Source organism: Leptodactylus fuscus, chromosome 2, assembly GCF_031893055.1.
Source record: "Leptodactylus fuscus isolate aLepFus1 chromosome 2, aLepFus1.hap2, whole genome shotgun sequence".
NCBI lineage: Eukaryota > Metazoa > Chordata > Amphibia > Anura > Leptodactylidae > Leptodactylus > Leptodactylus fuscus.
The window spans coordinates 259536064-259550384 of NC_134266.1; the positions used below are offsets into that span (position 1 = coordinate 259536064).

General features: G+C 42.5%; 1 protein-coding gene across 2 annotated transcripts in view; it reads right to left on the reverse strand.

The window, feature by feature from the left end:
- Nucleotides 1-4799: 4799 nt before the first annotated feature.
- The window catches only part of CNTN5 (contactin 5), a 1103706-nt gene continuing 1094184 nt past the window's right edge, over nucleotides 4800-14321 (reverse strand). For both annotated transcript variants that reach the window (XM_075266105.1, XM_075266104.1), the window contains 3 exons: nucleotides 12978-13090; nucleotides 8675-8843; nucleotides 4800-4908 (listed from right to left, as the gene is read on the reverse strand). In XM_075266105.1, coding sequence (XP_075122206.1) covers nucleotides 4808-4908; nucleotides 8675-8843; nucleotides 12978-13090 — 383 coding nt within the window. In that variant the 3' untranslated portion in view covers nucleotides 4800-4807. The remainder of the gene's footprint in view (nucleotides 4909-8674; nucleotides 8844-12977; nucleotides 13091-14321) is intronic.

Sequence of the window (14321 nt, forward strand, 5' to 3'; positions counted from 1 at the left end):
TGACTAGGACAGATTTGTATCATCTGGGTGTAAACAGTGTAGGTTCCCAATGAAATAATTTAAGGGGAGTTTTTAAGAGCCTTGAGTGGTGTTTTTGGAAAATTGCCTAACTTTTTAATCATACAAAAAATAACCTTTGTATGCTAAAAGTGGATAACCCTCTTAAGGGGTTGTCCTGCTATCGATACGCACACCCTATCCGCATGATCCTAATTGCGGGGGTCCCTGTCTATAGTGGGTACTTTACAGTGGGACAACCCTTTTAGGATCATTGTAATAGATCTCCTTTCACATGAAATATAAATCTGAGATTCTGTATATGTTGAATAAAACTTGATTTACTATATGGTCTTAAAGGCACTGTTACATTTTTTTCCAGATCCAGATCGACCATTATATCCCCTCCTCAGATATCTGCAGTTGGCGTGAATAAGAATTTTTGACCATGCCGACTACTCTACAACTACCCTGAAATTAGTCATTGGACTGGATGAAACTGATTTATTTTTTAATCTGATAAAATTCTAAAAAAATTCCAAAGGAAAATACAAAATAATCTATCTCCTATATGTGCAATGAAATGAGACTTGTGATCATCACATTCCTATATGTCTGATGACAATATTTGTATTTAAACCTCATAAATTTTACTTGCTATACCATTTATTACCACCTGGTGTGCTGTTAAGCAAAATACATTTATAGTTAAGGAAAGGTAGTACAGCACCACCTAGTGGTAGGGATGAATGTGTAGAATTATCCACGAGTTCCAATGTATTTCCTGAATGTGTCTTCATGCCCTTTTAGCATTCATGGTGTACTATATAGCACCCAATTAAATGAGAGAATATAGCAGAGATAGTTGGGGCACCAGGTACACATTTTGCATGAGGGGTTAGAAGCTTTGAGCTGTGGTAGAGCCTTGAGGGGCTAAACAGGAAACCCATATTCTATGTGTTATCTTGTGGCCCTTCTACTTGCAATTTTGGGGTACTTACAGACGTGGTCACCTCTCTTACCTCAGATAGCAGTGAACAATGATGGACAGTGCTAGGCTAAGGTATGTTGGGCCACCAATTAAAATTAATTTGGGCCCACCCGCCAACAACTCCTGTGATTTTAACAATAGTAGCCTTCCAATGTGGTTGTCTTCTGCTGGACCATTACTATTTTAGAGCTTGGGCCCACTGGAGGATCTTCTGTTACTCCCGGTGGGCCAGTCCAATACCGATGAGGGAGATAACTTAGACTTCTAGATCGAAGGGCAACCTAGACTAGGGTATTCCACTTTCCTAAAAGATCTTTAAAGGGGTTGTCAGGTCTCTTTTATTTTTTGACCAAAAATTTTTAACCAAAAATACCATACTAAATACAACCTTACCTATCTCCTTCTGCTCCTGCACTGATGCTATCTGGTTACCCTATGGAACTTTATATCCTGACCTCTGGTGCTGATGTTTCCACATGGATGTGTGTCTGCTGCCACCACCAGCCAGAGGACAACCTAGGAGTTGGGTTGGTAAGGTAATTCTCAGTTTATTTTAATATTTTTGATTTTCGTCAAGAGGGCTAGACAATTCCTTTATTTGAAACCAAATTTGGGATTATAAACAAAAAAAATTTGAAAATTTTTAGGATTTTTTGGCTATAGGATGAACTGTAGATGGATGTCTACGAATTACAATCAATAGCAATCATTGACCACATCACAAACGTTCAATTGACTTTCAATTACACGCAACCCCTTCTATACATGAATTTTTTTTATTTTATTAAAAAAGATTTTCTTGACCTTGGTCTAATAACAAAACAGCAAAACATGGAAATAATGGTTCATGTCTCCTAAAAAAAAATTCCAACTGTTCTAACATATGACATAAGAAAATTTGCAACCAGTAGACCAACAGGGTTCGTAAGACAAGCTTCATATAGAGGATTGTAGAATCTTTCTTGCAACTTTTTGCTCAACTTTACACATTGGAACTCGTATCTGAAATCTATTGTTATATTGTATCCGCCAGGTGAGGCCGCATTAATATAATGCAGCACCATCTGATGGGAAATCATCTAAAATCGTTAAAGGTACATACAGTATAGATGGTTGACTTCTACGTTGTGCACTGCTAAAAAAATTGTCACCACAATATTAACTGGACATATCGATAATATTCTTGGTTGTCTCCAGAGCAAAGCAAAATTGTAACTTGTACTTTATATCATTGACAAAAAAAATATAAAGCAATAAGCTTCGCGAAAAATTGGAGGCATATACAAGTCTTTAAATGAGGTAAGGTCTCAGAGGGCTTCCGTACGTTATGGGTCTCCATGGGACATGTTCTTCCCTAGGAGCAAAGCATTAAAGGGGTTGTGCCACCAAAGAAAATGGTGACTTATGCACAGAATGGGTCATAACTTGCTGAACAGTTGGGAGTCCAACCACTGGGACCCCCAATGATCCTGAGAATGGGGTCCCTATGGGAATGGAGATCAGATGTATCTGGAAGTCCCATAGAGGACTTGGACACATACATAACTTGGGCACCTTTCCCAGGATCGTGGGGGGCCCTTGCAGTCATAGCTCCACCAATCTGTAAGTTATAATTAATCCTGTCGATAGGTCCTTTTGCTTGGTGTGGCATTACCTTTAAGAGGACTTTAACTACTTACATGGAGTTTAAAGTAATAGGGGGGCTGATCCCTTCCTGCACAGTATAGTCACCTCTCCGCCCTAAACTTTATTCAAACATTCAATGCAGAGAGTGGAAGAGAGTGGGACCGCCGCCATGACACCTGTGATTAAAGGGAGATTAAAGTGAATGTGTCACCCTAAAGTGACCTGTTTTTTTTTTTTCATCAAATTTTATGTTAAACACATTTTTTTTAGATATTATTAATGAATATAAAAAAAAAAAAAAAAAAAAAATGTTATGTATATGTTAAAAAATCCTAAAAAATACTGCAGTTTTGATTCTGGCCACTAAACCAAATACTATGCTGAGACTTCCTGTTTTCTGTAAGAGATTTGTTTGCAGCGTCCACCTCACTTACTGCACACTGATGTACAGTACATTTGGATAACACAGAATCCACCAGTTATAATAGGCGATTTCTCAGCTTATCTACTCCCCTATGTGTATAGGTCGCACATCATGCCTAGATAATTCTCCCAATGGGGTCTGCTCTGAACTATTGTGTCTACGGCCCATGATCCATCTCCAGGCAACAGGAAGTGACAGTATATTTCAGGCTAAGGGCGGGTTCACATCTGCGCCCGGTCTCCGCTTTAGCCAATCCAACGGGTTTCCGTCTTCTGCCCCGAGAAAATGGATAGGAGACGGAAACCCTGCAGTCAGTTTTCAAACCGCCCATGAGCGTCTTCTGCCTTCCGCTGCGTAACCGATTTTTTTAGCTGGACACAAAGTCGGGCATGCAGGACTTTGTGTCCAGTTAAAAAAAACGGTTTTGCCGTGGAGAGGCAGAAGACGCTCACAGGCAGTTACTTTGCACACCTATTCAAGTGAATGGGTTTGAAAACTGACTGTCCAGTTTCTTGGGGCCGAAGACGGAAACCTGCAAAACGGAGACCGGGCACAGGTGTGAACCCGCCCTTAGTGGTAAGAGTTTTAAGAGTTTTTCAAAAATAATATGGATAATAATATGGAAAACTAAAAACAAAAAAATATGTTTAACATAAAAATGTGATTAAAACAATAGGTCATTTTCTGATGACAATTGTTTTTAAAAATGTTAACCCCAATCTGTCTAGAACTGTTAGGCCTGGTTCACATCTGCGTTCGATATTCCATTCGGGGAGTTGCTTGGAGACCCCTTAAATGAAATACTGAACGCATTAAAAAGCGGTGAGCAATGAAAGCACATGGACCCCATAGACTATAATGGGGTCCGTGTGTTTCCAGTGAGGTGTCCACACAAGTCATGCGGAGAGAAAAAATACTTTTCTCTCCCAATGATTTCATTCAGACACTGCACGGTAAACACACGGACCCCATTATAGTCTATGGGGTCCATGTGCTCACCGCTTTTTAATGCATTCGGTATTCCATTCGGGTAGGGGGTCCCCAAGTAACTTTAATAAGGCATCAAATTAGTCGAAACTCTCCCTAAGCCTCCATGTGAAATGAAGAGGCCTCCTCGAATTTTGTTGGTGCTGTATTATGGCTTTGTTACAATCGGGATGCTGCTCGGAGCCATAATACGCCCGTGTGTTTGAGACTTTACTCAGAAATAGGGATTTATTAGCATTTTTGGGAACAGATAGATAAATTAGAGTAAAAATAAAAAAGACTTTTAAATATATCACCAGATCTATATTTGCACTTCATACCATGTCATTCAATACCACAAATGTATTGCACGCCACTGCTTTAACAACGGAAAAATTATATGATCCAAAAACTGGTCGAAAGCAAAAAAAAAAACAAAAACAAAAAGTGCAACCCAGAGCGTTTGACCAAAGTTACTGGACTGTTTTTTCTTTTTTTTTTATTACAGAAGCTGATAAAGGCTATTAGCAAACCAGTCTATTTATATATTTATAGAGAGAGTTATATAAAAAAGAAAAACAGAAAAACCTAAAAACAGCCAGAAATCGGTTCTCCAGTTCTTTCAATTTTTTTTCATGTAGTCTTTGGGTATTTGGATGAAAAGTAGGTTCAGATCTTCTTTGCCTTCGTACAGTCAGTAACTTTCACCGTGTCTTCAGTACAAAAAATAAGGAAAAAATAAATAAAATAAAAACAAAAACAAAAATCAAAAATAAAGAAAGAAGAAAAAGTAAGATCCGTCTTCACCATGATGTGGCTGGGACAACCAGTGCCAATAGTAAAGTTAAGGAAGATGTAGAGGCTGACATATTGTGGAGCGTTGACTGTGCACTTGTTACTTTTTCTAAAGGGAAGAAAGCAAAAGGGTTAATCATTTAGGGTAGGTAAATATCCGGAGTGTAGGAAAAACAGCTTAAAAAGGGACAATTTGAGGGTTTCCGTGCCTTGTGCATCACACGCTATCTTAGGGTCAGCGCTCACAGAGTTTTTTGGTGCTGATTTTGACGCTGAATCTGCCTCAATATCAGCCTCTAAAAAAAAGCCTCCCAATAGAGTTCTAGTAGAGATGAGAAACTGTAAAAAGGAGAGGAGAGATGAGAAGAAGGCAGGAGGCAAAAATAGAGGACAGGGGGGAGGAGACAAAAAGAGAAATGGGGAGAGTAAGAGAGGAGGGAAGGGGACAAGAAGAGAGGACAGGAGAGGAGACAAAAGGAGAAACAAGGAGAGGAGGAGAGGAGACAAGAAGAGAGGACAGGAGAGGAGGAGACAAAAAGAGAGATGGGGAGATTAAGAGAGGACGGGAGGGGAGGAGCCAAAAGGAGAAACAGGGAGAGAAAAAAAGGAGGGGAGGATACAAAATGAGAGGACGGAGAGGAGGGAAGGGGACAAGAAGAGAGGACAGGAGTGGAGGAGACAAAAGGAGAAACAAGGAGAGAAAGAGAGGAGGGGAGGAGACAAGAAGAGAGGACAGGAGAGGAGGAGACAAAAGGAGAAATGGGGACAGGAGGGGAGGAGACAAAGGGAGAAACAAGGAGATGAAGAGAGGAGGGGAGGATACAAAATGAGAGGACAGGAGAAGAGGAGAGGAGACAAGAAGAGAGGACAGGAGGGGAGGAGAGGGGACAAGAAGAGAGGACAGGAGGGGAGGAAACAAAAGGAGAGACATAGAGAGGAGGGGAGGAGACAAGAAGAGAGGACAGGAGAGGAGGAAACAAAAGGAGAAACAGGGAGAGGAAGAGAGGAGGGGACAAAAAGAGAATACAATAGAGGAAAGGAGAGGAGGGCAGGGGAAAAAAAGAGAAGAGAGGAAGGGAGGAGGAGACAAGAAAGGAGGACAGGACTGGAAGGGACAAAAAGAGAAGCTAGAACAAGAAAAGAGGACAAAAAGAGAGGAAAAGAAATGAGATGGGAGGAGAGGAGAGGATAGGAAGGGAAAAGAAGAGGCATAAAGAGAAGGAGAGAGGACAAGAAGAGAGGAAAATGTACATATAAAAAGAAGGATAACAAAAGAGTACAAAAAAGGTAGAGAAACAATACTCTGTGAGAAGAGGGCAGGGTACTATTCCGTTATCGGGCCAGCAGCAGCGCAGTTCAGCAGCAGCTTTCGAGACAGCAGTTCAGCAGCGGGAATTACAATGACATCCGAGGACTGCTGGCCCGATGCTTGTGCCCAGTAACCAGTACATCGATGACCCCCCTCCCCCATCCTTCTCCTCCTGCCAGTGCTGCCCCCCAGCTCTCCTTACATCTTCCCCGTACCCTCTCCCCGCCACACGACTAGGCCTCACCTCAGCGCTAGTACCGAGACCGAAAGGAAAGACACCGGGGCTCAATCCAGGCCCTGACAAGAAACACGCCGACTATAGGAACGGTGAGCTACAGCGAGCCGGAGGGACAAACTTTCTGCAGCGTCCGGCGGCTATCTAGTAGCATTCATTGCTCAAGATTTACGGTGAGGCCTATTACAGGGAGAGGGTACGGGGCAGATGTAAAAAGAGCTGGGGGGCAGCACTGGAAGGAAGAGGAGGATGAGGGCATCGATCGATGTACTGCCTACTACACACAAGCACGGCCTCTATCATCGGGCCAGCATCGGCTTAGTCATGTGGCGGGGAGAGGGTACGGGGTAGATGTAAGGAGAGCTGGGGGGCAGCACTGGAAGGAGGAGGAGATGGAGGGGGGGTCATTGATGTACTGGCTACTGGGCACAAGCATCGGGCCAGCAGTCCTCGGATGTCATTGTAATTCCCGCTGCTGAACTGAACTGCTGTCCCGAAAGCTGGTGCTGAAATGCGCTGCTGCTGGCCCGATAACGGAATAGTACCGAGGGCAGTATTTACAATATAAACATGTAGATAGAAAGAAAGCAAGGCAAGCGGATCAGGGGATAGAAAAGAGAATAATATGAGAGATATTTGTCCCTATTTCTGACCGCTGACTGTTACTTACTTATTAGGATTTGTATGGAGTAACTGAAGGACTCGTCATGTAACTATATCTGTAGCCAGGAATTCTAGGCTTCATCTACCTAATCTATGTGCATGTACATGTCATGGGGCAGAATATGTAACACTGGCCATGGTCAATATAAAAATAATATTAATATGAAGAGTGTGAACCGCAGCCTACGTCTCCTTTTAGGTGCATTGTCGCAGTCTATTAGGGCATTGGAGGCCCCCTAGAGAACAGCAATAAAGCTAATGGTGTATCAGACCTTGGTGAATGGTGTCCGCTCGGTAGGAGACTGTCAGGTGAACGCTTCTGTGATCGGAGTTATTAAATGCCTTTTCTGAGTCTCATTCATCAATTGGGCTAAATGACAAAACACGCGGAGACTAATTTACGTGCGTGAAACAAATGATCTATTAGACTACTTTACCTACATTTACTATGGAATCTAAAGCAACTTCCAGCAGGGAATAATATGGAAGTGCCATTCATTGCCGCTCGCTGGTGTCTATTCTGAGTAATACATCAGACGTAAGTATAATATGGAGAAATAAGTAATAAATAATGGAGCTCATTTATAATAACCAGAGTAAAGGAAAAGGAACCTAAGCTGAAAATATGGAAGGTTTTACTGTTATGAGCGATTATGTTACAGGTTATAACCTCATTTTTATAGGTTTTATTGAAGATTCCCCTTCAATTAATAGTCATTTATTTTAGATACAGAGAATGGAGCAGGAAGCAGACAGCACCACTCTGAATAGTGGCTGAACTGAGTCATTGCAGCTCATTCATTGTTGCCTCTCCTGGTTATATAGGGGCATGCACCAGAATTCACATAGCTCTGTACACTGTGTAGTAGACAGTAATGTCCCATCCAGTTGAATAACCAACATGTGGTCTCATGACATCACTGAATTAGAAAGATGTTGCCTCCCATATCCCAGACATGTCCAAGTATGTGTATCGCAAGTTAATCAGCTTTTCCAAAAACAACATGATCTTATGATATGCCATCACAAAGTGATATGCTAACTGTCCTATATGTATCTATGTGTGAGCTTCCACTGAAAATGGGAGAGCCCACGCTTGCCAGGAAAATGGCTGACTGAGGCATAAGAGGAGTTAATGCCCTCGATTAGTGCAGGCACCGATCGTGGGCATTAGCGCTGGGTGTCTACTGTGTCTATGGTGGTCGCCCAGCTCCCGAACAGCTGCCATGTTTAAACATCAATCATCTGCCGTACTAGTATGGCGGATGTCAGGAAGAGGTTAAACACATTGGAGATCCGTTAAATGTGGACATATCCATGTATAGTCATGGCTGTAAACGTTGGAACCCCTGAAATTTTCCCAGGAAATTAACCTTTTCAATATTGTTGTCAAATAATGTTGTTTCAGGCATGTGATGCTCATTCAAACTCACATGTAGCAAGTAACAGGTGTGAGCAATATAAAAATCACACCTGAGACCAGATACAAAGCAGAGAAGATGACTTTGTTTTTGTATTGTGTGTCTGTGTGTGCCACACTAAGCATGGAAAACAGAAAGAGAAGAAGAAAACTGTCTGAGGACTGGAGATACTTCATTTTCAGGTTACAATTCAGGGGTGCCGACACTTCAGTCAGCCATATATATCTATATATAACATGCTGGTTACCTGAGTATGATGGCACTCTAATTTGTGAGCTGGCCGTCCCATCTCCGCCTTCACTAACTGCTCGCACTTCTATGATATAAAAGCCAGAATCGGGAAGTAAAACCACTGCTGAAGTTGTCTGTGTTTGGATGACTTGGCTATTGCTGTGACCTTCTTGTCTCAACATGACCTGTGGATTAAGAAATAGAAAAATTGCCTGTTACGCCTTAATTCAAAGGTAGAACACCAGATTGGAGATTTCAACCGGGGCCACGGAGCTGTGACCTTTCAGAACCTCGCTATAAGCCTCAATATAGAAAAATACAAAATATCTGATGCAGAAAAAGGTTTCATTGTGTCCAGGCTGAAAACAAGGAGAAAATCCTGGAAACTCACCGGACTCAGGATAAAAGAGAACAAGACTGGACTATATGTACAAATATATACCCCCCTGCCCCTATGGCTACACCCCTGGGTCTTATGTATTAGCAACCAATGCTTAAAGGGGATCTCCGGGGACTGTTAACTATTAAATGCCTGCTGTAGAGCTAAATTCAGACGGACCAATTACAGAAGGGTAACCGCTGCCATTGAATTCAATAGGGGTAGCGGCTCTTCTATAATAGTGGGATCACCCCCTGTAAGAGCAGCGGAGGTCCCGCTATACTATATCCCTGCTTGGCACTAAACTGAAGAAGTTAGCACAGGGATAGATCATAGTAGGACCATCGCTGTTATCAATGGTGGTGGTCTTGATATTACAGAAGAGTCGCCGCCGCTATGGAACTCAAAAGCAGAAAAACTGCACTAAAATTGCAAACTCTTCACTACTTATCAAGCACAGCGCTGCACACGGTATAGTGGCTGGGTTTGGTATTGCAGCTCAGCCCCATTCACTTGATTGGTAACAGGCCATGGGACTAATGCATGTGAAGTCATTGATTTGTGAAGCGGAAGCGACACTCACCACAGCATCGCTGCTACTTTGGTTGGCTGATCGGTGGTGGTCCTGGGTATCAGCCCCTACCTAAGGATAGGGCCTCAGAATTCAACTCTTAGAAACCTGTTTAGCCAAACTAGAGTTTACTTAAAGGGATCCTATCATTAAAAGGCATTTTTTTGTCCCTAACACGTAGGAGTAGCCTTAAGAAAGGCTATTTGTCTGCTACCTTTAGATGTCTTCTCCGCGCCGCCGTTCAGTATATAATCCAGTTTTTATTGGTATGCAAATGAGTTCTCTCGCAGCACTGGGGGATGGTCCCCAGCGCTCAAACAGCACTGGAGGTGTCCCCAATGCTGCGAGAGAACTCCCCAGCGCCACCTCCATCTTCTTCAGGAATGGGCTCTTCACGCATCTTTTTCAAACTTCTAGGCCCCGGGAAAGCCGACTGCGCATGCCTGCCAGCCACAAGAAAATGGCCGCTTACAATACTGTGCAACTGGCCATGTTATTGTGGCCGGTGGGCATGCACAGTCGGCTTTTCCCTAGGCCCGAGGCCTAGAAGTTTGAAGCCAGCGCCAGAATAAGACACAAAGAAGACCCGTTTCTGAAGAAGATGGAGGCAGCGCTGGAGCGTTGGGGACTCCTCCAGTGCGGCGAGAGAACTCAATTGCATACCGGCGAAAACCAGGATTTCTACTGAATGGCGGCGTGGAGAAGACATCTAAAGGTAGGAGAAGAATAGCCTTTCTTAAGGCTATTCCTACATGTTAATGATAGGATCCCTTTAAAGCTGGTCCGAAAAGCCCAATGATATCATCTGCCACCCTAAACATTTTGGTGTTTAGTTTAGCCAAATCTGTACAGCTATTCCAAAGATATAAGCCCTTGTAGTGCTGATGCTGATTTGGGGCTATTATCCAAGTGGGCGGTAACACTGTGTTTTCTCTGGGTGGGCGGAGTCTGCGTGGGCTGTATGTCATGCAGTGTTACTTTGCCTCTTAAAAAAGGGCTTATATCTTTGGAATGGCTGAACAGTGACAGGTCCTTTGCAAGTGGACACTTCAGTACTACAGCGCCCCCTGTCTATATTCTAATTAATAACGGAATGAGTGCCAATTAACTCCTACATGACCAGTGGTTGAGAGTCTGCATTAATATTATACTATTTGTATCGTTACAATGTATAAATCCTGAACATTCTGTTCTCTTTCGCCGTATGTGCAGTGATAACATTTATATTTGCGGCATTATCACCTTTTTATGGTGTAAATCCCAGGAGGAGAAGAACAATTTACAGCTCTGAAATCTGTAAATAACAGCAAAGTTCTCATCTATATGTTATAATGATGAAGGGGAACGGCGAGGGATTATTGACAAGTAGGACAGCGGCAGAACCAAGTAGTCAGAAAGGTCCTTCATCTGCTCGGATGTGCAGGATACTGTACAGTGCCAAACACCACAGCTGTCTCACAATCTCTTATTATAAGAAATCTAACTTATTTTTTTGTATTTTTTTCTATGAAAAACTTGACATTTTGCACAGCCCTTACAATCAGCGGACAGATTTACTAATACTGTCTAATGTTTACACTGATTGATGCAAGATGATAGAGTTGGTGCATTTTAAAGAGCACCTTTCACCCCCTCCACCAATTCCACTGATTCCAGCACAGTTGGAATTTTTTCTCTAGCCCCCACCATTCCTGAGTAATTACTTCTGTTAGTTTCAGTACCCAATACCACCAGTTGGGTACAGGACCTCCCACTTGACAGTAGAAAGCCTGATTAGCATATTGGGAGCTGTACCTAACAGCACTGATTGCTCAGGAATGGTGGGGGCTAGAGAAAAAATTCTAACTGCCCCAGAATCAGCAGAGTGGTGGCTATTAAATGATGCCAAGAGCTGGAGGTGGTGGAAGGGGTTAAAGGTCTTCCATAAAGCTGTCACATTGGCAGGACATCCCAACTTTGACAGGTTTGGCTAAACAGGTTATGGACCCTAGATTTTAAGGACACGTTGATCCAGGGTTTTTATACTGACTGCCATGTTTGGAGTCGGGAAGGAATTTTTCCCCCTGAAATAGGGCAATTGGCATGAGCCTCATGGGGTTTTTTGCCTTCCCCTGGATCAACACTGTAGGGATTGTAGGGTTATAGGTTGGACTTGATGGACTAACGTCGTTATCCAACCTCATCAACTATGTAACTATGTAAATGAACGGGAGCAAAGCTGCTGTAATGCAGCACAAAAACTACACAATGGAGAGAACTTAAAGGGATCCCATTTTTCAAAAACATTTTTCTCTAATTAACACGTCGGAATAGCTTTAAGAAAGGCTATTCTTCTCCTACCTTTCGTTGTCTTCTCTGCACTGCCGTATGCTTGAAATTCCGGTTTTTCTCGGTATGTAAATGATTTCTCTTGCAGCACCGGGGGTGGGCCTCAGCGCTCAAACAGCACTGGAGGCGGCCCCAATGCTGCAAGAGAACTCTCCAGTGCTGTCTCCATCTTCTTCTGGAACGAGGTCTTCACCGCGTCTTCTTCCGGAGGTATCTTCTAATTTCTTGGCCTCGGGCCTAGGGCAAGCCGACTGCACATGCTCACGGCCACAAAAAAAAAATAGTCGCTTACACAGTATTCTAAGTGGCCATTTTCTTGTGGGCGGCGGCATGTGCACTCGGCTTGCCCTAGGCCCGAGGTCTAGAAGTTAGAAGACACCACTGGAAGAAGACGTGGTGAATACCTCGTTCCAGAAAAAGATGGAGGCGGTGCTGGAGAGTTCTCTTGCAGCATTGGGGCCGCACCCAGTGCTGTTTGAGCGCTGGGGCCCGCCCCCAGTGCTGCGAGAGAACTCATTTACATACCGAGAAAAAACGGAATTTCAAGCAAACGATGTTGCGGAGAAGACAACAAAAGGTAGGAGAAGAATAGCCTTTCTTAAGGCTATTCCAACGTGTTAGTTAGAAAACAATGTCTTTGAAAGATAAGATCCCTTTAATAAGACTGTTGCATGGTGTAGCGATATTATTATTGTCAGCACTGGCGGTAGATGTGGCAGAATTATCCCCATGAAGAATGGTTTCTGTATGGGAACACAAAAAATGGGAACTCTGCTGCTTAAAAAGTGGTTACATGTGGACCCCATAGACTATAATGACGTCCATGGGGTCTCCACCATTGACGCCAGTGGAGAGAAAAGTCCTCCATGTAGGACTTTTCTCCCCTTCAATTTTAAGCAGACTATGGGACGGAGTCTCTTACGATGAGTAGAACGCCAGTGGGAACCTAACGTAACATAGAAAAACAGACAAGAAAAAAAATCCCTTCCATATACTTCTCATGACATAGAGAATCTCCCCCGAATCGAAGACCGGACTGACCTTGTATCCCATGACATCCGACTCGTTCGCTAATGATGTGACTGCCTCCCAGCCTAAGGACACATGGGAACCGTTCCGTATCCATTTGACAATGCTCGGAGCTTGGCTGGGAGCTAGAGAGAGGAGGAAAAAAAAAAAAAATCAGATTTTTTTTTATATACAAATGAAATGTAAATAAATTTTCCAATCCTCCTCCATACAATCGCTCTCTATATAGCTGTCCTGCTAACACAGCTGGAGGCGGATAAACCATTCCCGCTCCGCACTGTCATTTTAATAACTACTCTACTTGACTGAACTTCGCGTAGAAACCGGAATCCTTTTATCTCTCGACTGTGTCACAAAAGCTTAGCCCCGTTTGGTAGGAATGAAATATCAATATATTCTGAATAGAGTGTTTGCCGTGACAATTTCACAGTTCACTTCTAAGGGATGTTTCTCAAAAAAAAAAAAAAAAAAAAAACCTGAGAAAAAGTGGGAAGAGAAAATATAATATTATTATTTATTATTATCATTATTATTATTATTATTATTATTATACATTTTTGGAGCTTCTATTCAATATTAGTGAACCCTAAAGTATTAGGGTTTGGTTGGCCATGTTCATACATTATTTTATTGTTTATTTTTTAAAGTATTTTGGTCCATGTGTAATTTATGGACACATTCCTATATCACAGCACACCACATGGTCAGGAGTGGTACTGCAGGTACAACTTATCAATGTTTTTATTATTTAGGGGATATTCTATAACGTAGAACAGATCAGTATGCTGTGATCACGCAGTAATTTATGGTAGTTTTGCAGGCTAACACTACTTCACAGCACACCATATGGTCAGGAGTGGTACTGCAGGTACAACTTATCAATATGTTTTTATTATTTAGGGGATATTCTATAACGTAGAACAGATCAGTATGCTGTGATCACGCAGTAATTTATGGTAGTTTTGCAGGCTAACACTACTTCACAGCACACCACATGGTCAGGAGTGGTACTGCAGGTACAACTTATCAATATGTTTGTATATTTCATTTATTGTAGCTAACACTAGGTGGAGCTTTTAACAATGTTTTGTGCCCTGTGTAGTTTATAGACACATTGCTACTTCACTGCACACCATGTGGTCAGGAGTGGTATTGCAAGTAAAATCTGTCAATGTGTTTTGATTGTTTGCATGACTATTATGAGGTTTCATATAGTGTATCACAGGCGCCATATTCACATGGTAATTTATTGTAGTTACCTGGCTATCATTAGGTGGGACTTACGTCTTTTTGAAAGTATTTCTACATTTTTTGGGCCATGTGCAGATCATTAATAAATTGCTACTTCACAGCACA